The sequence below is a fragment of the Physcomitrium patens genome, chromosome 13 (genome assembly GCF_059467195.1).
Source record: "Physcomitrium patens ecotype Gransden chromosome 13, ASM5946719v1, whole genome shotgun sequence".
NCBI lineage: Eukaryota > Viridiplantae > Streptophyta > Bryopsida > Funariales > Funariaceae > Physcomitrium > Physcomitrium patens.
In genome coordinates, this window is record NC_143422.1 from 8,301,439 (window position 1) to 8,324,998 (window position 23,560).

Consider the following 23,560-nt stretch of genomic DNA (forward strand, 5'->3'; position numbering starts at 1 on the left):
ATCCTGCTCCGAAAGATTTGGCAATTCATTTGTCAAAGCTACATACAACGATGAAGGTGCAGTTAAAAGAAGCTCAAGAACAAAAAAAGATCAATGCGGATGTCTATCAAAAGGAACAACCACCATTCCACTTGGGTAATAAAGTATGGCTACTTCATTGTAATATCAAGACCACTAGTCCTTATGACAAGTTGGACTATCGAAGGCTTGGACCATTTTCTATTTCTGCACAAATCAATCCAGTTGCATATCATTTATATCTACCAGTGTCGTATGGCATGATTTGCTATCTGGAAATATATTGGATATCTAACTATAGACAATGTAGCTTAAACCTTTATATGATTCTTGTCTTAGCTTCGAAAATTCCTTTATTTTTGTATAAAACTCCAAATATTACAAAATCCCTTCAAAACATATTTTTCCTGCGAAGGATTTTCTTGCCCTAAAATTTAAAAAATCATAACTATTGATCTAACCGTTCAATTTGTCTCAAATTTACAAGATAGGTAGAAGTCATTCTTAACTTTTATTACAAAATAAAATCAACCACAAATTCACTTCCAATCTTTCGACATCTAAGAAATCCTAGCAGATGCTCTAAACCCTAATTTATAAGCACTCGAACACTATTTTCTTAATATCTCAAGAATCTAGTACTAAAATGTTATAAAACTTAAGCACAAAATTTATTAACATTAAATTACACATTCTCTGAAATTTTGAGTCAAAATCTTGTCAAATTGCTCAAGATATAGCTCAAGAGACAACCACTAGCAAATCAGATTACTTACTACCTTTAGATTGCATGCACTGACTTCAAAATCCAATAATTCCTTCACTTTTAACTTGTAATCCAGTAAGCAGTATGTAAAAAGTGTAGCCGCAAAAGTGCTCTCTCCATTCGCAGTCGCCGATCCTCAATTGCTATCCGTATGCGTTCGTTAAGCCCAAAAGAGTGATAGTAGGTCCAAAACTAACACCTTAACTTTAAGCGCCTATAACTTCTTCATAAAAATCCCAAATGACACAAAACTTGTACCAAATCCATAGCCAAAAACCTAAATCTTTTGATCATAGCCTTCAAAATTCAAATGGGGCCGAGAAACTAACCCTAATCCCTAATAAAGCCTCGGGCAGCCTCCTCAAAGCCCATTGGTCATGATTTTTGACCAATAGGAATGGAGATTTTCATCATTCATCTCCATTCATCTATATTGGTGCCGTAATTACTCTCTTTGCTGCCAAAACCCTTCTTCAATCCTTTTTCTTATAAGATTTACATAATTTATGCTCTAAACACCAAATAAAAGAACCAAAAAAAGTTTTCAAAGGTCACCAATGTCTAACAAAGGTAACTCTAAATATTTAGAAGTTACTATGAACTAAACCAATTTTAAAAGCCACTATCAAAAAGGAAATTAAAGGTATAAAAATTCTATAGTAGTCTTTTTAAACAACCTCTTCTCAGGATAATAATCAAATTATAATCTACAACCAACTAAAATCTACTAACAAAACTTTTACCATGTTACTTAATAAATTATATATTAAGTACATAATTACATTATTTTCATATAATAGCCGAACCACAACACGACACCGGAGTCAATGAAAATCCATCTAGTATTCCACGTATCTCTTCTTGAACCATACAAGACAGTGGACATATCAAGAAGACAACAAGCTCCACCTCTTCCTATAGAAGTGGACAATAATGAAGAGTTTGAAGTAGAAGAAGTCTTAGATTCAAGGCGGTGCCAAAATAAATTAGAATGTCTTGTCCATTGGTGCCGATATGATATTAGTGAATGCACATGGGAGCCAGTAAAAAATCTTACAAATACAACAAAGATGGACGAGGCTTTTCATCGACAAAATCCATCAAAATCAAGATAAAAATCTTCTTTATAAAAGAAACAACATCTACGCAAGATAACATTCTACTTTCAATCCCTGTTTGTAGCTTCTTTGTAGTTGTGACGCTCAGGAGATGGAGAACCAACAACCAGCAGATTCGACTCAAGAGCCTTCATTTGCTGACCTACCACACAAGACATTACGATTGTCACAACCTTTAAGATAACGCAATCGAGATGAAGATCTTCAAGAATGACATGTTTTTCCTCAAATAGATTGCGAGATACAACACGTTTGGTATCACAACTTGGGAAGGGACTCCCGATGTTTGGTGATTTTACTAGAGGTAGGAACAACTCCTGATGGTGTTCCAAATGTTTTATTCAAAGGAAGTTATGAAGGCCTCAACAATGATCAAATAACTAGGTGGTCTTCCGGCCCTGATATGAGACACTATCGATGGTTGAGAGGCCCTATCAATCATCTTCGAAGAGAACAAAAATCAAAGTATGAGGTGAATACAATTTGTCGCATCATAGATTTTCTCAATATATGATGATCGTTCATCTTGGAACTCGTCCCTAGAGAGGGGGTAATGTCACAGACATACTCATGTAAGCCATTAATTACATATATAAATAGGTAGAAGTAAGTAAAAGTAGATAAAAATAAGTTAATTCTATAATATTTGATATAAAAGCTTCCTAGAAGCTTAATAGATGCTGCTTTGACTTTATAGGTGTCTTTAATTGACTTTTTGGATTAGAAACGTGGCCAACAAGTTGGCCATGTACCACACATGTTGTTAGCTTGAAGACCAAGCTAGCAATGTGGCCCTCAAGTAGAAAAACTTGCCTTGTAAGTTAAAGCATGTGTCCTACAAAATCAATACATATTAGAGGTCCTATAGAACGTCGCCACATAGCCCCTAGTTAGATAGTATATATAGGGATAAGAATGAAGACTTCTTCACTCTTGTCAACTTCCTTCTTGTTTCCAATCTAGTTTCAAGAGTCTTCGTGTTTTCTAGTCTTTGGCAATAGCCATTTCAATTTTTCTTTCAATATATAAACTTATTTATTTATATTTTATTATCTTTCTTTGAGTGAAGCCTCACTTGACTGAATTACTTTTTTATCAAGTTCTTGTCCTTGACAATATCACAACAACTAAATATCAAACAAGCTATGTATTTTTAAGACATAGTGCTACAACATTAAGAAAATTAGTGAAACAAACTATAACTGCAACTTCATCCAACCATATAGAAATTATTATCCTATATGAAGCATCTCGAGAATATATTTAGTTGTGATCAATTATTAAATTCATTCAGTCAACTTGTGGAATTTTATATGATGATTCTCCAACTATCTTGTATAAAGATAATAGTACTTGTGTTGTATAAATACAAGTTGATTTCATTAAAGGAAACATGACAAAGCCTATTGATCTAAAGTATTTTTTGTTATACCTATGACTAGGTTATTGATCAAGCACTTAAGATCAAGAGAATTGAATCTGCAAATAACCTTGTTGATCTCCTCACCAAAGCTCTCCCTTTGTGCAACCATTATCAACTTATTTAAAATATTTGCATGTGGCAACTTGCTTTTCTTGAGCAAGAAAGTTAATGAATCCTTTAAATAATAAAAAAAAATGATATTGTACTCTTTTTCCTTCATCTATAGTTTTTCTCTTGAATATAATAAAAATTTCTCAAATAAGGTTTTAATAAGGCAACAAATATTGATCTTGTAAGATTACAAAAAAGTATAGGTCATAATTATATGCAAATTTTATGTCATATAAATATTATGATGAGCGAGGAGGAGTAGTTAACTTCTTCCCTTTTCTTTGTATACAATGAGATAACCACCTCAATACACAAATAAGAAGCTCTCTCTCCTTCTATATACTCTCTTGTGTATATGTACACATTACTTCCAACTACTCTTGTGTCTCTCCAAACATTCTCATTATCCACAACAACAAAGCCAACACTTTTTCATGTCCTTTGAAGCATGGAAGCCAGTCAGTGGAAGAACACTAGAATGAAAAAACTGGGACTTTGGCCACCCACTGTTAATGCTCCTTCGTACTTCCGACAAAAGCTTGAAACCCTGCAGTGGATGAAAGCGAAAGAGATGAAAGTCATCCATGAGAAGGGTGGAGCGGTGCCTCATTCATTCATTTATCCAGACCAACGAGGTAATGCGGGTAACTAACTACCAACGGCGCATCATTCCTCGCCCTCCTGCGTCGCTCTTGTTATTGTTGCACCTAGTGAATCGCTATTTTCCTCGTCGCATTGAGCTGTGTTCATGGAATTTTTACTCGATGCTTCCGATTCGATGCCAATAGGGAGCCCCGTGAAAGCTTTTTGGACAGTGTTCATGGGATTTTCACTCGATGCTTCCGATTCGGTGCCAATAGGGAGGCGCGTGAAAGCGTTTGGACATGGATTTGCTCTTCTCATGCCGCTCACGTGACTCTCCCCTCTTTTGCGGTGTATAATGGGATTCGTGCACGGCACCCTCGCAGTTGTGCACCGTGGACCGGCAATCGAAAAGCTCTTTGTTGCGAGTGGCGACACATCCACTGCATTGCGTCATGATGAAAAGTAACACCTTGCGTCCTTTTTGGTGCTTTTGGATCGTGTAAGGCGCATAAAAATCATTGGAAAGAGATTGAGTGCGGGAGATTTTTGGTTCCGGTTCATTAGGGTTTTTGTCCCCGTTGTGGATTTGAACCGACCACTTCTCAGCTCGTGACAATTTGGATTGAGTTGCTGAGAGCACTTGTGCCGAATCGAATTGCGGAGTCATTGCTGTGAAGGGGGAGAGGGGAGCTAGTTTTGGTAATTCGATTGGGAGTGTGTAACCTCGTGCCAAGGAACTATTCCGTGATTTCGGAGCAAGCAAGCAAGCCTACTGTTGTTTGTGTGTGAAGGTTGTCGTCTTAGATAGCCATGTTCCAGATCTTGCTGTGTTGTCTGCATCAACTACCTCCGAGTGCTGCTGGAGCACTTCATTTACACCCGTCGCTCCTCCCGTTCTCGCCCTCTTTCCCCCTCAATGCTTCTGCACTTTGTTTCTCTTCTCCCTCCCGCCCTCTCTCGCACTTGTGCTGGACTCGTCGGCGCTCTTGCAATCTAAGCGTCAGTGGGCACGACCAGCTTGCTTCGGGCGTCGCTGCTTGCTGTGGCAGGTCTGGATTCTGGTCGAGACGGAGTTTTCTTTCTGCCAATCCAGGTGAGTAGAGTGCTTGCCGTAGCTAGCTGGTTTTGGTTGAACGCGATTGGTCTGACTTCTTTTGAGCTTTGTTACATAGTTTGATGCCAGCATGACCGAGATGGAATCGTTGTCGGCGCGGGCAAATGTTTGTGTGGATCCTAATAGCCTTTGAATGGTTGTGCAGTCGCGTAATTATTTTTTGTAGAGGATACGCTGTTTATGTATGGAATTGATTTGATGTCTTTTTGGTTACGTGCTGCACATATTTGCTTGGATTACTTCATTGACCACTCCGGGGATCTGAAGTAGCGGTGCTCTCTTAAACGTTAACTCCTTGAAATCCACGTGTGACAATGTTGTGAATCCGTCTTGTTTTAGCTCACTGAAGGCACATTCCGTAGTTTTGAGACTTGAATCCTATTTGGGGATCGTGGTTTAATTGGCCATTATTTGGTTTCTGATTCTTTCATAATTCGGAAGTTCAGGCCAATACCATTTGGAGATCTCTCTTGCTGTAGGTAGTTGATCAGGTTCTTTACCAGTAGTATCGCTTTAAGGATTAATTAGGGGTTGTATTCTGAGTTTACTCCTTACCAAAAGGACTTGGCAGCGCGTCGCTGCTCCTGTTATCAGAGCTGCGAGCTGAAGTCTTAAGTTACATCCTTTACATTACATGGCTTATCTGAGATGGTTTTTGGATGTTGGGTGCAGTAAAATGTGCTGGTTGAAAAATCGCCCATAGCCGCTGGTAGCGTGAGGAACATGTTTGTTGTTATGCTTTCCCATTGTTGATGAAGTGGAGGCCTTACGAGATGATTACGGTTTGGGGATTTTTGATTGCAGTTTTCTCCTCTGTAATTGGATCGGGCAAGTATAGTAAATTTCAACACATAAGGCCTCCTAGATTGAGCGCGTTGAGGGCTGTATCTACCGACGCTCAGGACACGTCGTCGAGGAGAATCGCACCTGCCTCCATGATTCCAGCTTGCTTGTCCATAATAGAGAAGTCTGTCTTCCGCTTCGATGAGTCGGAACTCGCTAGAAAGGAAGCGGCGCCGTCTGTTTCTTGTTTAAATCCATGTTTGCGAGAGGAAGAAATCAAGGTTGAGAGTAATGAACCAGAGTTCATCCCTGCATTCGACTCCGACGGCGCGAATCAAATTGTTACGCTGCAGGTAAGTAATTTTCGAGTGTCCATTTAGAGGGGGAACGTGATACTTTTGTATGGTCGGCCTACTCTTTTGTCGTTGTTCATTATCATGTAATCCAATCATCTCAATCCTGTTCTCATTTGACAGTCTCACTTGGAATCAGGTCACAGTAGTCCTTCAATTAATTGAGACTGTCACATGGAACACAAGTCTAATGGTCATGAATAATTTATTTTCTTTACGTCGGAACATCCTGAATGTGCTACTATTGTGCAGCTTCCATCTGGAACAACCTTTTATGGCACTGGTGAAGTTGGTGGTTCTGTTGAGCGCACCGGAAAGCGGGTACACCCTTGCTCTTTTACGCTATTTACTCTCAGCGGTTAGTCCTAGCATCTGTAAATGTACAGGTTTTCGAAGACTAATGTGGCTCTTGTTCCCTGGAGGGTCTAAGAATAATGTTTGGTGAGCTGTTGTGCTGTGCAGATTTATTCGTGGAATACTGATGCATGGGGCTACAACCAGAACACTACTTCTTTGTATCAGTCTCATCCATGGGTATTTTCTGTACTTCCGAATGGGCAGGCTTTTGGAGTCTTAGCCGACACGACCAGGCGGTGCGAAGTGAGTTGTCGAAGTTATCTCAGTTGTATGAGCAAACTTGAAGTTGACAAATGTGGTTTTCGGAGTGTGATTGATCAAATGATTTAAGAGGTGATTGCCCAGCAAACTTGGGTGCGTTGACAGATTGATTGATCAATGTTTGTGCAGATTGATTTGAGAAAAGAAGCAGTGATCAAAATTATGGCTGCAGCTCCGTTTCCTGTGATTACATTTGGACCATTTCCTACTCCTGAAGCGCTTATGACTTCCCTATCGCATGCCATCGGTAAGTTGGCCCACGAACATGAGAATGAGAAGGGTGAAAATTTGAAGGGTTTCATTTCGTAACGATGGATATCAGTGGTGCTTACGTTCGTTGTTGTTGCAGGCACTATGCAACTGCCCCCGATGTGGGCACTTGGATATCAACAATGCAGATGGAGTTATGAAACAGCAGCTAGAGTCGCCGAGGTTCAATCCCTGGACTTGTGGCACGTGGAGATTTTATAAATTGTGCGCGATATTGGTGATTGGGGTTGATTGAGCGGGTGTTTCATCCATGATTGAATGGTTACTGTGCTGGACTCAGGTGGCTACAACATTCCGGGAGAAGAAGATTCCATGTGATGTTTTGTGGATGGATATTGACTACATGCAAGGGTTTAGATGTTTTACTTTCGACAAGGTACGCAGTTCTGTGCATCAAGGGCTAGCGATCACATCACGGATCAGTAATCGATAATGATTCTGTAGCAGAGGGAGGTCGTTGGAGCGGTGTGTAACATCAACGATCTTCTGGTTGGATTTCAGGATGCGTTTCCAGATCCGAAGGGACTGTCCGATGAATTGCACAGCAAGGGTTTCAAGGGTGTTTGGATGCTCGACCCTGGAATCATGGCTGACAAGGGATATAAAGCGTATGATCTTGGGTGTGAGGCAGATGTTTGGATACAGACTGCTGATGGCAAGCCTTATGTGGGTAAGTATTTTTATGAAGAGGGCTAGGTCCACTAAAATGCATTTGTTGTTTTGGTGCGGATGATGATGAGCGATCTCCCAAGAGCGAATTGATTTCCGTCTGGCCGTATTTGGTCCTTTGAGTTGAATCAATTTCTTTTGCAGTAGAGTTTACTTGTTTTTTGTGTGTTCAGGCGAATGCTGGCCGGGGCCAGTTGTATTCCCTGATTTCTTAAACAAGAGAACGCGCGAGTGGTGGGCGAAACTTGTCAAAGATTTTGTTCCCGTTGGCGTGGATGGCATTTGGAACGATATGAATGAACCAGCAGTTTTCAAGGTCAGAAATAACTCTCTTCTGAATGTATACTATACTATGGGTTGTATTCTGTTTTGGTCACGGTTTTCTGAGGTTGCTGTCACTTGAATTAAGTGATCATTTCCAAATGAAAGATTACCCCTGGATTTTGTGATTGTGTTCCACATGTTTCAATAGATTTGATGTGGTTTTGGAGACGCGCAGACTGTATCCAAGACTATGCCTGAGACCAACATTCATCGAGGAGATGAGGAAGTTGGCGGTCGTCAGGATCACTCTCACTATCATAATGTACGCATTCATGATTCTCACAGCATTCAATGATAGTCTATCTCCTAAGCGCCGTGATGGTTTTTGACGTGAATCTTTTACAGTGATGTTCTAAAATTTGCAGTGCGACCTTAAAGGTCATTAGAGAAGCTTTTTTATTGTGTACCATTGAATATTTGTTGTTCTGTTCAATCCAGGTATATGGCATGTTTCAGGCAAGGTCAACATATGAAGGCATGTTACTGGCGAATGAGAACAAACGACCATTTGTGTTGACCAGAGCAGCATTTATTGGTTCTCATAGATACGCAGCGACTTGGACCGGGGATAACCTTGCGAACTGGGAACATCTTTGGATGAGTATTCCCATGACACTCAATCTGGTACGATTTGAGTATTATTTTTATTGCACTTGAACTCTTATCTCACTGTTACTCAGAACGCCTGCGAAACTAATCTCGTTCCTTACCAAGATAGAGATAGCTGTATGCCAAAATCTATTAGACTGGACTTCTCGATTGATTCATTCTGGTACTTGACATGTTGTCTTCTGCAGGGATTGAGTGGTCAACCTTTCAGTGGTCCGGATATAGGTGGTTTTGCTGGAGATTCTACTCCTAAATTGTTTGCTCGGTGGATGGGACTTGGAGCTATGCTTCCCTTTGCTAGAGGACATTCTGAACAAGGAACTATTGACCAGGAACCTTGGTCCTTTGGTCCTGAGGTTTACTTCAAACTTTGTGGAATTTCAATACCCACGTATAGAGATGTTTTGTTGGTAGTCTCATGTATTTTACAATCGAAAATAATGCTCCTTATTAAAGATTTTACTCATTTTCCCCCTTTTGAGTGTATTTGACAATGAGTTTTTTGTTGCAGGTGGAAGATCTGTCGAGATTTGCTTTGAACAGACGTTACCGCCTACTACCTCATTTCTACACTCTCTTTTACAAGGCGCATACGACAGGAGTGCCTGTTATGACTCCCGTCTTTTTCGCTGGTCTGTACTTTTTCGAATGTTTTGTAGCTTTCGTTTATTCGCGACTTGTTTTTACTAGGTTGTTTCGAAAAACTTCTTGGAATGCTCTATGTTTTCGAATGTTCCCAACTCTTACTTGGCGCTTGAACAGACCCCACAGATCCGAAACTTCGCAAGGTAGATGATAGCTTCCTGCTTGGTTCCCTTCTTGTTAAGACTTGGTAAGTGTGCAGCACCCTCAAAGTATTTTGATTCTTGACTTCATTCACCGATGCCCACAATTCTCTTAGGATGCTCAGTAGGACATATGATTTTGTGTTTGTGGTGGAATGATCTGACGATATCCTCGCGGTGCTGCATATTTTCTGTGCAGGCCTACACCAAAGAATCGAGACTCGAATGCAGCTTTCGAGTTACCTAAGGGAATCTGGCAGCGGTTCCACTTCGATGATGATCATCCGGTGTGTAGCTCGTGAACACCTAACAAGTTGTATTTATCCGTACTTTTATTTCTTTATTCTTTCCGAGGTGAGTTGATATTGACTGATTGGTGGTTTTCTTTCTGGATGAACACTTCGGCTAAACGGAGGCTGCTTACTGACGAGCTCTCGTGAGTTTTTCAGGAATTGCCTTTGCTCTTTCTTAAGGGTGGGTCTATTATACCGACCGGACCGGTTATTCAGTGTGTTGCTGAAGCTAGCCCAACTGATACAGTCACTCTTTTGATCGCTCTGGATGGTAAAGGTGAGTGCGTTCACGTCCTGGGTTTGATGAATAACATTTTTGTTTGGGATGGTTATGTTCTTTCACTGCTCTCTCACACTTGGTACTTTCGTCCAACCAGGAGATGCAACTGGAGTTTTATATGAAGATGATGGTGATGGTTTCGGCTATAAGAATGGTGATTACCTGATTACCCACTACGAAGCAAGGACGGTGCAAGCTGCAGATACCAAGCATGGAAAAATAATGATTCGTGTCGCCTCTACCGAGGGTCGACGTGAGAGGCCCAAGCGCACGCTTCATGTGCGGCTTTTGGTCGGCGAAAACGTTCAGGTATTTTTAATGCTACTTATATTATCAAGTATACCACTTTGAATTGCTATGATTTTTTATTTTATTTTATTTATTTATTTATTTTCATGTGCTATGTAATGTTACTAAATCTACAGTGAATAGGTAGAGGGTGAATGTATTGATGGAGAGGAGCTCACAATCCAATTACCGACGGAGAATGAAATCAACAGGTCAATTGAGATGAATCGTGAGATCGGGTCGAGTAATTTAGGTTTGTGCCATCCACACGCTTAGATGAGCTGTTCGTTTTTTCTTCTAAGTGCCATTCCGATGTCTGCTGTTAGCGTGTTTGGTATGGGTAGAAGTTGTGCAGAATTAATATTAACCCGTTAGTGCAATTCATTACAGAAAGAATACAGAGTTCGTTGGAGGAGGCTTATGGAGGCCGTCATCCAATAATGGGAGTGGGAGCTGTCAAGATGCCCGAAGACCTTGATAAAGGAAACGTGTTTGTGAAGGTGGTGCCTTGGCTTGGTGGTCACATAATGTCAATGATTCACAAGCCGTCCGGCTACGACTGGATGGAAGGAAGACTAGAGAACGGTGGTTATGAGGAGTTCAGTGGCACCGAGTTCCGGTCGTCTGGCTGGAACGAAGAATACAAAGTTGTGAAGTATGTCCATTCAAACAGCACGTGTTCGTGTTTAGAGTGCTAAGTGCAACTTGAGTATAGTGTCATTAGAACATTCCATTAATTGCAGGGTTATTGGATGATTCAGGCGTGAACTTGCTCAAACAATGGGTTACGAGATTCTTGGAATGGAAGGGGACATTGGTGGTGGATTAGTACTGGCTCGGGAAATTCTTCTCCCTCGTGACTCATTGAACAAGGTCAAGATCAGTTCTAGCATCGTTGCACGGTCAGTCGGTGCTGGGTCTGGTGGCTTCTCCAGGCTTGTCCGTTTGCGCATTCACCCTATGTTCAAGATCGTGCACCCTATGGCATCTTATATTAAATATACAGCTATAGATGGAACGGCACGTGAGCTGAAGCCGAACATGACGTTCGACGATTTCTCTATCCTAGGTTCCGATAGGCCTAATGGTAAGAACATCTGCGTCTTTCTGTAGTCGTGGTCTATTTTGATTGGGCTTCTTTGTACCAGTCACTTGCATAATCTTGCAATTGCTCGACTCTGATCTCGACTTACGTGTTGGCTATTCTATTCGGTGTACTCGATCTTAATTTCGATGACCTTGTGCAGGTGAATGGATGCTACTAGACTCAGAAACTGGCCTAGCAATTGTCAACACATTTGACGTCAAGGAAGTCGAACTGTGTCACGTCAAATGGGGTCCTGGATCTGTCACGCTTGAGCTCTGGTCCGAAGAACGGCCTGTGTCGAAGGATACCCCTCTCTCCATTTCACACGAGTATAATCTTATAGACACTACCGAGGAATATGCTTGATGTAGTGTGCCACATTGGCCTGAGTAGTTTCAGTATTTGATTGGAGCAAACCAACAGTAAGACTTGTTTCAATGTTTGGCCTCCAAGTCGGAATTTCTTATACCGTAGAGATAGTCTCACTCCACTGTAAATCGTCGATGCGTGCTGCTTGTGTTTCCTCCAAATCGCAGTGGCGACGCCAATCCACTCACCGAAAATGTCCCGAAAGAATCACTGCGATGTTATCAAAACCCCACTCAAATTGACCGGGTTTTCAGATCCAAGTCTGATTAAACTTTGTTCCAGGCACATCATGATGCAGATTTTGCTCCGTTGTAGATTTTCACTGCACAATTGAAGCTCGAATTCTTGTCTTCCTCAAGTCTGCCCAATCTAGCCGTGGTGCGCCGAAACATGCGCCGTTGGAGAGAGAACAGAATGTAAACGAATGCAGTTTGTTCTCATAATATGTTGACATGGCAAAATAGGCTGCGTCACTGGGCATCCCACTACCTGTATTGGATGATCACTCTAAGGTAATTGTAACAACAATTAGTTTAATTCTAAAGAATTAACAAAGAGTCTTGTAATTTCATTCCAAAACATACAAAATCAATCAAATGAAGAATGACAAAAAATATAATGAATTTTTAGAATCTAATTTCTAAACAAAAAAACTAAAGTTCACTTAAGAATAAACTAGAAAAATAGACAACCTTGTTTTGATACAATGATGATTTATTCAAACTGTGACATGAATATGGGCATTAGAGCTAAAACTTAGAGGACAATAGGGGTCCAAAACCAAGCTCACAACTCTTATTAGTACCAATGTTGAGCTAAGATTGACAATCCATCTTTTGTATTGGCAAGCTAATATTTTTTACTATTTTGTCTTCCATTCTATTATAATTGATTGTTGATATTGTTATGTTGCAAATCATCAAATGCATTGGTTGATCTTTGGATGTGAGTGAAGGTTTTGAAGAGTTCCTTGCAAATTTGGAGGGATCATGTAGGGCATCACATTGCAAAATAATCTTGTATAAGGATTGTATTACATATGTTGTAGTAATCTAGACAAGGAAGTAAATGCCACAAACATATACATCATGTAAAGATTGTGTCATCAATAAAGAACGTTTTAGCTCCTTAATGCTTGTGCCATCCAATAAGTATTGATATGCATCCTTATGTATGCTCTTGAATCCATTTAACAATGGAATTCTTCTTTGTTGTGCAATTGTAGAGTAGCATTTAGCCTATAGTAATTTGTAAATTGAATTTTATTTTTTAGTTTGTCTTTTTGAGATTTATCATTATTATTAGCTTTAGAATCCACTACTTTGCATGGATTGGTGCTAGAGTTGAAACACAAAGACAAAATATCAAAATTGATGATGTCATTAGTATTTGCACTTTCAAAGTTTGCAAGAATGGATTTATTCTTAGCATAAGAAAAAATGCATCAATTGAATTAACTTAAGTTTGCGTTTATTGATGAAGACATTAAACTCAAATAATTAGATTTCTTAGATTTTTACTTAGAATCTTTAGAAGTAGTAAATTTGTATCGGTAGCTTTTGTTGCAAATAATCTTGCCTTACTTTGCCAAATATTCTAGCATAGAAGTGAGAAGTTTGTTGCTAACTTGGTCAAAACAACCTTTAAACTTTTACTGCATCTACCATTGTAGCTTGAGGAAATTCATCTCAATAGCCTCTTCTTTCTTATCATTGTATTGTCCAAATCTGCATTGCTTTTATCTTTCCACTTTCTCATCCAATGTCTACTATTCTACTAAAATCTTTTTTAATTTGATTTGTTATGTTTTAATCATGGTTCAGTTTTTTGATCCAATGTAGTAAATCTGATATTTAGGATCTTCTATAAAATCTTACAACAATAGATATCTCACCAAAACTTATGTAAAGTATGTAGAAGATGTTTGTACTAATATTGTTATTATAAAGGTGGCATTTCAATTGTTATATCTATCTTTATATTTGTAAAGCCTTAGTTGACATTCTTTAAAAATTTATAGTCAAAAGTTGAATATAAATTCAATTGTTGTGTAGCAACACCATTTAAACTCATTCTTGATTTTTTTTTTCTTTCTTTCTTTCTTTCTTTCTTATTTTTTTTTATAAAAATTCTAATCATAGATTTTGCTAATTTATTTACTGATATCAACAAGCTCAATGAAGCAAGCAATTACATGACCAGAGAATTTGTGTAAAGATCTTATTCATGCATAATGAGGTCTATGATGAGCTAGCCTTTAAAACAACATTGATTTCTAACACCACTATTAGGAACAATAATCTTTTTGTTAAAAATGAAAAATCTCCTACACAATTGACTGCGTGTGAGAGAAAAAAGAAGATTGTTAAAGTCCTCTCTATTCTTATAGCTATAATATGAAACAAACTTTTGACTACTTTTGAAGTCTTTTATATAGATCTAGTTGAGTGTTAGATCCAATTTAAGCAACAGTATAATAGTGACTTGCTTCAACAATAATTGCTCATTGAACAAAAACTCTAAAATATTAAAATAGCTGAAAGAACTTTTATAGAAGACTACCTTAAATAAATTAAAGATCTCACTAGCAAGCTTGCAAGTATTAATGCTAAAATAGATTCCATACAAGTTATGCTTATAATCTTGCAAAGTTTGCTTAATAATTAGGAAACCTTCATCTCACACTTTGGTGCACGTTTTTCTAGGACTCCTCAACCTATACACATAAGATTGATTAAATGTAAAGAAATTAAAGTGTATTAGAAAAATAGGCTACTATAAAGAGATGATTAAAGAAGCTATATATATTTAGAAAAATTCCATAATTTTAAAATGTTAAGTCATGAAGGTTAAGTGATTGATGAAGTTATGTATACAATCAAATTATGCAACTGCTGAATGTATGGCTATTAAGATCATGGTCATTAAGGATGTGAGTAAAGAACTCATGGTAGTTATAATGACTATTGTAGCATGGCTTGTGGTTGTGGTTAAATGAGTATATGCCATCATTACAACAAGCCTATATATTGAGAAGCTCAATTTGAATCAAAATGATTTGACAAACAAATTTTCATCTTTTAAGCTTATGTTTCTATCATGCATTGTCTTAAATAGTGCCTTCAATTTGAAGTCCATTTCATTGAAATATATGATCTTTTATAGTTTTATACAAGTAAATACGATGAAGACTACTATACATTAGAAAAATATTTTGAAACTAATCTTATTGAGTATTGCACTACATTCTAATTCATGGATTTTTCATCATTTAATCATATTAAAAGGTGGCATGATTTACTAGAGAGCTTTAAATCAAGCACCTTCTTTAGTATTGATGTTGATACTAGAAAGATACTATATTTTTATTTCTAACAAAAAAATTGCCATTGTTGACAATAAAATCTTATCCAATTTTTTTGTACATGCTTGATCTATACTACAATTTCATATTTATAGAAAAATTTTATACCAAAAATCTCATGTTTATATCAAAATTATGTATTGTCAATGATATTAAAAATCTTAGTTGTATTTACTTTTATGTTGTTTGCAACCAATTCAACAACTTGGATAAAAAATGTAGTACTTTATTAAAACTCAAAAGAAATGCTTGACCACTTAAAAATAATTATGGAATATCTTATATCTCATTATTGCACCTTACTATCATCCAAGCTACCAAAATTAAACAAATTTAACATCCTCTTATTGACTTACATAAAATGTGACATAGAAGATTGAACTATTTCATTAACCAAACAACATATCACATATCCATACCACAAATGATTATTAGAGTATTCATACTTCTATTTATTAAGAAAAATTATGCATCTTATATTTTAAGCAAAAGTCACAAAGAATTCTATAACAAACTAAATCTACTACCTTGTACTCATTAGAATTTTTCCACAATGACCTATGTTATGTTCTATAATATACTACAAAAAATAAATATATTCCTATTTTTATAGATGAGTATATATTAAGGACAAGAATTTGATAAAAATAAATAGACAAATGAGATTTTTCTCAAAGAAAGATGACAAAATAGAAATGACTAAATATGTATATTAAGAAAGAAATTGGAATGGCTATTGCCAAAAGACAAGAAAACTAGAGATCCTTGAAACTAGACTAGAACCAAGAAAGGAATTGACAAGAGTGAAGAGGGCTTCACTTTTGTCTCTATATATACTATCTAACTAGGGGCTATATGGCGATGTTCTATAGGACCTCCAATATGTATTGACTTTATAGGATACATGCCTTGACTTACAAGGCAAGTTTTTCTACATGTAGGCCACATAGTTAGCTTGGTCTTCAAGCTAACAACATGTGTGGCACATGGCCAACTTGTTGACCACGTTTCTAATCCAAAAAGTCAATTAAAGACACCTATAAAGTCAAAGTAGTGTTTATAAAGCTTTTAAAAAGTTTTCATAGAAGATATAATAGAATTAACTTACTTTTATCTGCTTTTACTTACTTCTACTTATTTATACATGTAATTATTGGCTTACATGCTTATGTCCATGACATTATTCCTCCTTCTAGGGACGAGTTCCACAAGGAGTGATCATCATATATTGAGAAAATCTATGATGCCATGAATTGTATTTGTCACATACTCTGATCTTTTTTCTCTTTGAAGATGGTTGATAGGGCTTCTCAATCATCGATAGTGATCCATACCAGGGCAGGAAGACCACCTAATTATTTGATCATTGTTGAGGCCTTCATAATAAAACATTTAGAACATTGTCAAGAGTTGTTCCTACTTCTAGTAATATCACCAAACATCGGGAGTCTCTTCCAAGGTCGTGATATCAAACGCTTTGTATCTTGCTATCTATTCAAGGAAGAACATGTTATTCTTGAGAATCTTTATCTCGATTGTGTCATCTTGAAGGTTGTGAAAATCATAATGTCTCATCTAACAGGTCAAGAAACGAAGGCTCTTGAATCAAATCCGCTAGTTGTTGGTTCTCCATCTCTTCAACGTCACAACTACAAAGAAGCTACAAACAAGGATTGAAAGTAGAATGATATCTTGCATAGATCTTATTTCTTTTGTAAGGAAGATTTTCATCTTGATTTTGTGCATGTTGTCGATGAAAAGCCTCTGCAGCCTTTGCTGCATTTGCAAGATTCTTTATTGGCTCTTATGTGCGTTTACTAATATCATATCTGTGTCAATAGACAAGATATTCCAATTTATTTCTACGTCGCCTTGAATTTAAGACTTCTACTATTTTGAACTCTTCATTATTGTCCACTTCTATAGGATGAGGTATAGCTTGTCTTCTTCTTGGTATGTCCATTGTCTTCTAAGGTTCAAGAAGAGACATGTGGAATACTAGATGGATTTTTATTAATTCTGGTAGGTATAAACGATATACAACTGGATTGATTTGTGTAGAAATAGAAAATGATCCAAGCCTTCGATAATCCAACTTGTTACAAAGATAAGTGGTCTTGATATTGTGACAAAGTAACCATACCTTATCACCCATGTGGAATGGTGGTTATTCCTTTCAATAGACATCTGCATTAACTTTTTGTTGTTCTTGAGCTTTTTTTAATTATGCCTTCATTATTGCATATAGCTCTGACAAATGAATTGCCAAATCTTTCGCTATAGGATTATCAACTTTTGAAAAGTCAAAAGTATCAAGTCCTAGATGATAACCATAATTGGAAAAGAAAAGTGTTTATTTTGTAGAAAAATGTATCGTGTTATTATAAGCAAACTCTACCAATGGCAAAAGAGTTGTTTAATCATCTTATTGGTAGTTGATGGTACATCTTAAATACTGTTCTAAAACTTGATTAACATGCTCCGTTTGTCCATCAATTTAAGGATAAAATACCAAAGATAGTTTTATATCCACTTTTAAAATCTTGAAAAGAGTTTGCCAAAATCTTGATACAAATTGAGTTCTCCTATCTGATATAATATCCTTGGATATTCCATGATAGCGATAGATATTGTCAAAAAAGAGCTTAGCTATTTTTTTACATGTGATAGATTTTGTATATGGTACAAAATATGCCATCTTGATAAAACGATCTACTATCATGAATATAGAGTCATAAGAACCTGAGATTGGAAGATCCATGATGAAATCCATAGAAACAAAAGACCATGGTTGTTCTAGAATGGATAATGGATGAAGAAGTCCGTAAATTCAATGACAAGGAGTTTTTGATCTTGAGCAAACATCACAAGATTGTACAAAATCTTTGATTGCTTTCCACATTTGGGGCCACCAAAAATCCCTAAATATTAGTTACAAAGTTTTATTGTATCCAAAATGTCCTGTTGCTAGAAAATTATGACAAGCTTCAAGAATATATAATCGAGCTTCACCTTCTAGAACATATAGGCGTCCCTTGAAATATAGTAGATTGTTCTTGAATTCAAACTTGGAAGTATCATGAGACTTTGAAGGATTTACATTAATATCATAAATAAGAGGATCAGAAGACATACTTGACTGAACTTGCTTAATGAAAGTTGAATCAACAGTTAGTGCTGATTTCATTGCTCGAAAATGAAGATGCTCTTGTTTTAAGAGAATTGTCCATTGTTGATGGAAAGCAGCATGTCCTTCCTTTCGTATAAGGTAAGATCATCTAAAGAGTACATCTGATAAACCTTGTTATTTTTTTGATCAATAAGTGAACTTGAATTCGAATCTTGACAAAGACATACTCCAACGGGCTTGGCAATGATTCAAAATACGTGCTGACATAAAATATTCAAGGTTCTTGTGATCTGTATACATGGTGATTGAGCTGGGAGCACTTTCTAGATAATGGCGCCATTCTTAAAACAAATCCACAATTGTAAGTTGCGCATTAATTTTTTATAAAGGATTTTGAGGATCAAGTAAGTTGAGCATTAATTTTTTTACCTCATATTGTAATCTGTAGAGAAATTGGCTAACAAGTGCAGCATCATTCTACTTGATATTAATTACAAGTTATCAAAATTGTGAAGCATACAACATTACTGATCGATTGCTTTGTTGCAAAATATAGATCTTATTGGTTGCAACACGAATTGTATCATATTCTCCATATATGGATCGAAACTCTGCCAAAAAAGCATCCAGATTATTCAATATTAGATCTTGTTGTTCAAGAAAAGATGAAAACTATGATAATGCTGAACTTGAAAGAAGCATACCAATGAATTTAACTTGCCATCCTGGAGTTAGATAGCTTTAGGATTGAAGTTCAATCACAAGTTGTACTTGATTGATAAAATCTCTAAACTTTGATCTGGTGCCATCAAACTTCTTGGATAGGGTAATTCTTGGTTCTCTAACACTGGAAAGTTGTTCCACTATAGAAGAAGGGACATGATTTGATGAAAATCTTGAAGTAGCTTCAATCATTTCTATATGCTCACTTCCTGCCAATCTTGTTGTTCGTTGTGGTAGTAAATTGAGTTGATGCATCGCAAATATCAACTCCCTCAATTGCTCTTGCATTTGTACCATTGCACTCTTCATTTCAGCAAGTTCTGCCATAATAACATACTAAGTATCTTTTGGAATTAAAGGCAATTGTAGAGACAATGTTGGCATTTTTTTAAGTATGTTCATGTTGCAAATATTGCATTGAATATAAATGTGTGGTCTTTGATCTTGGCTTTGGAATTCAAAAATGCCTTGTCATTAACCACTTGATCCATATATATAGCAAATGTGGCAAAATGGTTTGTACTTCTTTCTTTTATTTTCAAAGTTGTCAAAAAATTCATAAAATTATTTTTAGATGACTTCTAGGTTGATACTACAATAGATTTGATTTTGTACTTAAGAACTCAATTAATATATATGCAATATTTTGAAGATTTCAATAAGATTTGAAGACATCTTTTATTATGAAGTTATAATAAATTTATCTTCAATACTCAAATAGTGATTCTTTTGGATTACGGTTTTGTTTGATGTACACAATTAATAAGTAGAAATAATTTATCCAATATTTTCATGTTGAAATTTTTCTATGGAGAATTATATTGTGTGGTACCATGAATGGATTCAAAGAAAAATCTCTTCACTTAAGTTTCAACATTACTATTGGACACATAATATTATTTAGGAAGAAGTTCCAACTCTTTGAAATAAGACTCTTATTATTGATGTAATATGACTGCAAGGCCAAAATATACAAATTGCCAAGTTTTTTAAAGTTGTTGTTTATCCTCCAAAAAGGCAATAACTCAACTTGTTTAGAGATTGGAAAAAAAAAACTCATTGTCTATAAAACTTTGGCATAGTATCGATAAGAATAAAAATGATGAATTACAAACTTTCTTTCTACCTTTACAATCTTAGAGTCTTTTTATTCTATTAAATTCTCATTCTGCTTAAAGGTCTTTGATTAGCAAATCAAAATCTTCACACAAGCCTTACATGATATTAAAGTTAACTTAGAAGTGTTCACTTATGTCAGACGGAACTAGGTCAGAAGTATATGAATTACCCTCTAAAAACACCAAACTTATTTATTAGACAAAACACCTACTACATAATTGATTTACTAAACAAAACACTTATTACATGATCAATTTGCAATCTCATAGTTTTGCAAAGAAATATATATATTGTGAATAAATTAAACATATTAATATTTTATAATTTTCATATTTGTATAAAATAAATAGTATATCTTAAATAATTTTATTTTTGAAAATTATTAGGATTTGTCTGTCCATAAAAGGTTTTTTTTATTAAAAATAAATTAATATGTTATAATCTTTTTATGTTTTATTAAGACTATAATATTTTTATAAATATGATTTTTAAACTTTAAGAATAAATACATTTATTTCAGTAATCAATTATTTATATAAATTAAAAAATAGTAAGACTTATAAATATTTTATTATTGTCATTATTATCATTTGAATGGTTAAGATTATATACTCATAAATAAGTATAAGTTTTCTTATTTTGAAAAATAATATACACTTCTTATATTATATATAATTCTTATTTCTTATCTTAAATAAATAATATTAAAAATAGAATGAGAATGTAAAAAAAATCAAACATCTACTATATGAGATTAAAAAACATGCATATTTTTCATGAAAATAAATATAAATAAATAAATAAATCAAGCAATCAATAATAATATGTGGTCAAAATTGCAAAATTCTATGGACATAAACTTTGTAGTACTTCCACTATTTGTTATTGACCCTATTAATTGAGATGCTAAATGAGACCTTAGATCTAACACCATGTCAAACTAAAATTTTATACATGACAACACTTTCTGTCTGTTATTTCTATTACTAAAAATACTTTTGGAAGCTCATTGTTCTAACGCCCAAATCTAAATACTCTTAAAGTGTAAAATCCAATACTTGTAAAATGAATATAAAAAAGCATCACCATGTTGAATATCTCATGCTAAAATGTCTACTGCAATATGGACATGATAAGGATCAACATTTCAAAATTCACCATGGATATTGAAAGACATACTTATCCTAAAATGTGATCTCCATGACAGGAATAAAGCTTTTCACATCGTACTACTTCAGCACTTGAGCTTAGGTGCACAGAAGCTTGACTATAGATAGGAGGACCGAATCATTTCTTTTGTTTTGAAGCCTGCTTTGCCTCTCTTCTCTTTCTGGAACTCATTGAAGACTTGAGCTGCGTTTGAGAACCATCGTCATTGCCAATCTTAGTTTCATAGTCTTCGAAGGACTTCTCACTCATTTGTTGAAAGCTAACAACGTAGAAGGTGACAGCAGCTGCTGCAATAATTCCTGCCACTGGAAGTACCAACTGCCCTGGATCCATCTTTACCGATGAGGATGGATTTGGTGTGGTTGTTAAAATCCTGCAAAAATGTGGCAAAAAGAATCGATCATACTAATCTCTGAACAACTGCCAAACAATGAAAAGTATATGGTACATGCACAGAATTGACAACACGGACTATGATTGAATTTCAAGGTGGATTCCTCTTGTATATCTAACGAACGACCTCCTATCTTCAGTAAGGTTCAATGCAGACTTTATGGATGGAGTATCACTCTGTTCATCACTGGAAATGCTCCAATCAACAAGTCCTTCAAGAACCTGAAATGGTACATCTCATATTTGTGGTCCTAAAACAAATGCTCTTTTCGTACACTAGTGGTTAAATTACGAAATGCCTCAATTAATTTTCAGCTTCACAAAGCATTCTTCTATACCTCTCTGCCCTCGTCGAAATTTGATATCATTATCTGATCCAAGTACACATTCTGGTCCTCGTTTCATAACACATGTCTGCATGACTTTCCTCCAACTTACTATCCTGTAACAATCTCCTCCTTTCTTCTGGGAGGACGTTCACGTACTGCCAAATTACTGTAACCACGCTCCCAAATTCAGCAAAAGATTTTAAGGGCACTTACTATCAATGCTTTAGAGTGACCCGGTCGCTCCACAACTCCACAAAATTGTCTATTCTTCAGCGATTGTAACGTCTAGATTGCGAAATCGTGCTATAGAATCAGAATTTCTACGTACTTGTGACACTTATCCCTAAGCGATACATTATACACATTGTGGATGTTACATGAGAACTGAATACAACCAAACAACCTTCAATTATGCAAACACACCCTTATAGAGCCAAAGCTGTCCAAATACAAAGCCGAGCTACACAAGTGTTTTGGGTCTAATACTCGTGAATCCGGCTTCTAGGTTTCCCCATAGTTCGGAACAAATCACAACGACTATATATCACAAGGACGAGATTCTGAATTTTGAAAGAAAACACTGACAGCAAGATGCATCACCTATTCAATGCATCACCTTCGAAGACAGAGTCGACAACCCAACGATCCGATAGCCTCAAAGCACCCGCAACAAGTGAGTAATGCGTACCACCTCCACAACAACAGGAAAATGGGCACCGAAATTCCACAAGGGTAAGCCAAGCTGCTTCAGAGCTCACAACAACGCCCATCGCACCCCCAACCCAACAAAGATGGATGGACGGAGGGATTTACTTCTTCATCCATATATACATCCATCCATCCAGCCATCCATCATTGTTTAATAGTCCGTGCTCCTCTGCTGTAGAACTATGTTCTCGAAACCTCCCAACTCAATCGACTGTCTCCGCCATCGTGGACCGTCGGATCGCAGCTGCAACTCAGATTCAATCGTAACCGCTGATCGGATTTCTGGGAAATGAGGGAGCTAACTTTGGGAACCAGCGGGGCGAGCAGGTTGGGAACGATTTACAACTCAGAACCTATTCCTCACTGGGCCCGCACTGATCCATATTACACCCCCTCATTGGGCCCACACTTATCCACATTCACATGGGTGCTGAAGTTTGTTCAAGTGCTGCCTCTCAACCCCAATTTTCAACCATCACTCTTGATTCAAAGAATACCTTCTTTTTTTTTTTTTTTTTTGTTTTGTTGTCATATATAACAGCATTTAATATACATAATATATTTTTTTTTCTGAGAGTATTAAATGTAGTTGGTGCTCCCCATAGGATTTTTTATAGTTTACAGTAAATATTATAGTTATAGTATTTGGAATGTAGTAGAGAAAAATTGTTTATCTCCTCCCCTTCTCTTTGAATGTAAGAGACAACCACATCAATATACTCTTGCTTTGTATGTGTGTATTTTTTGTATTACTTCCAGCC

At 36.4% G+C, this 23,560-nt stretch overlaps 1 protein-coding gene and 1 long non-coding RNA gene across 3 annotated transcripts; one reads left to right on the plus strand and one right to left on the minus strand.

The window, feature by feature from the left end:
- Positions 1 to 4,345: 4,345 nt before the first annotated feature.
- Positions 4,346 to 12,148, plus strand: LOC112290892 (uncharacterized). Of its 2 annotated transcripts, none has more exons than XM_024537733.3 (21): positions 4,346 to 4,483; positions 5,940 to 6,271; positions 6,524 to 6,592; positions 6,734 to 6,871; positions 7,019 to 7,136; positions 7,239 to 7,321; positions 7,440 to 7,535; positions 7,661 to 7,829; positions 8,002 to 8,144; positions 8,328 to 8,414; positions 8,591 to 8,776; positions 8,950 to 9,117; positions 9,273 to 9,393; positions 9,524 to 9,593; positions 9,746 to 9,833; positions 9,996 to 10,116; positions 10,217 to 10,428; positions 10,552 to 10,660; positions 10,798 to 11,062; positions 11,169 to 11,494; positions 11,655 to 12,148. In XM_024537733.3, the coding sequence occupies exons 1-21, from the start codon at positions 4,474 to 4,476 to the stop codon at positions 11,858 to 11,860; spliced, it is 3,117 nt and encodes a 1,038-aa protein (XP_024393501.1). In that variant the 5' UTR covers positions 4,346 to 4,473; the 3' UTR covers positions 11,861 to 12,148. The 2 variants fall into 2 exon arrangements, with proteins under 2 accessions (XP_024393501.1, XP_024393500.1); XM_024537732.3 differs by having other exon boundaries at positions 4,367 to 5,114.
- Positions 12,149 to 21,231: 9,083 nt separating this feature from the next.
- On the minus strand, positions 21,232 to 22,876 carry LOC112290244 (uncharacterized). Its single transcript, XR_016506025.1, has 3 exons — positions 22,692 to 22,876; positions 22,305 to 22,376; positions 21,232 to 21,742 (listed from the first exon to the last, which is right to left on the minus strand). It is a non-coding gene; the product is annotated as an uncharacterized LOC112290244 (long non-coding RNA).
- Positions 22,877 to 23,560: the final 684 nt, after the last annotated feature.

Excerpts from the sequence above, each read along its gene's own strand:
- LOC112290892 (XM_024537732.3), top strand. The coding sequence starts at position 4,832 with ATGTTCCAGATCTTGCTGTGTTGTCTGCATCAACTACCTCCGAGTGCT. Across the intron at positions 7,830-8,001 it reads TGATGGCAAGCCTTATGTGG|GCGAATGCTGGCCGGGGCCA; the intron begins GTAAGTATTTTT and ends TTGTGTGTTCAG. Across the intron at positions 8,415-8,590 it reads ATCACTCTCACTATCATAAT|GTATATGGCATGTTTCAGGC; the intron begins GTACGCATTCAT and ends TGTTCAATCCAG.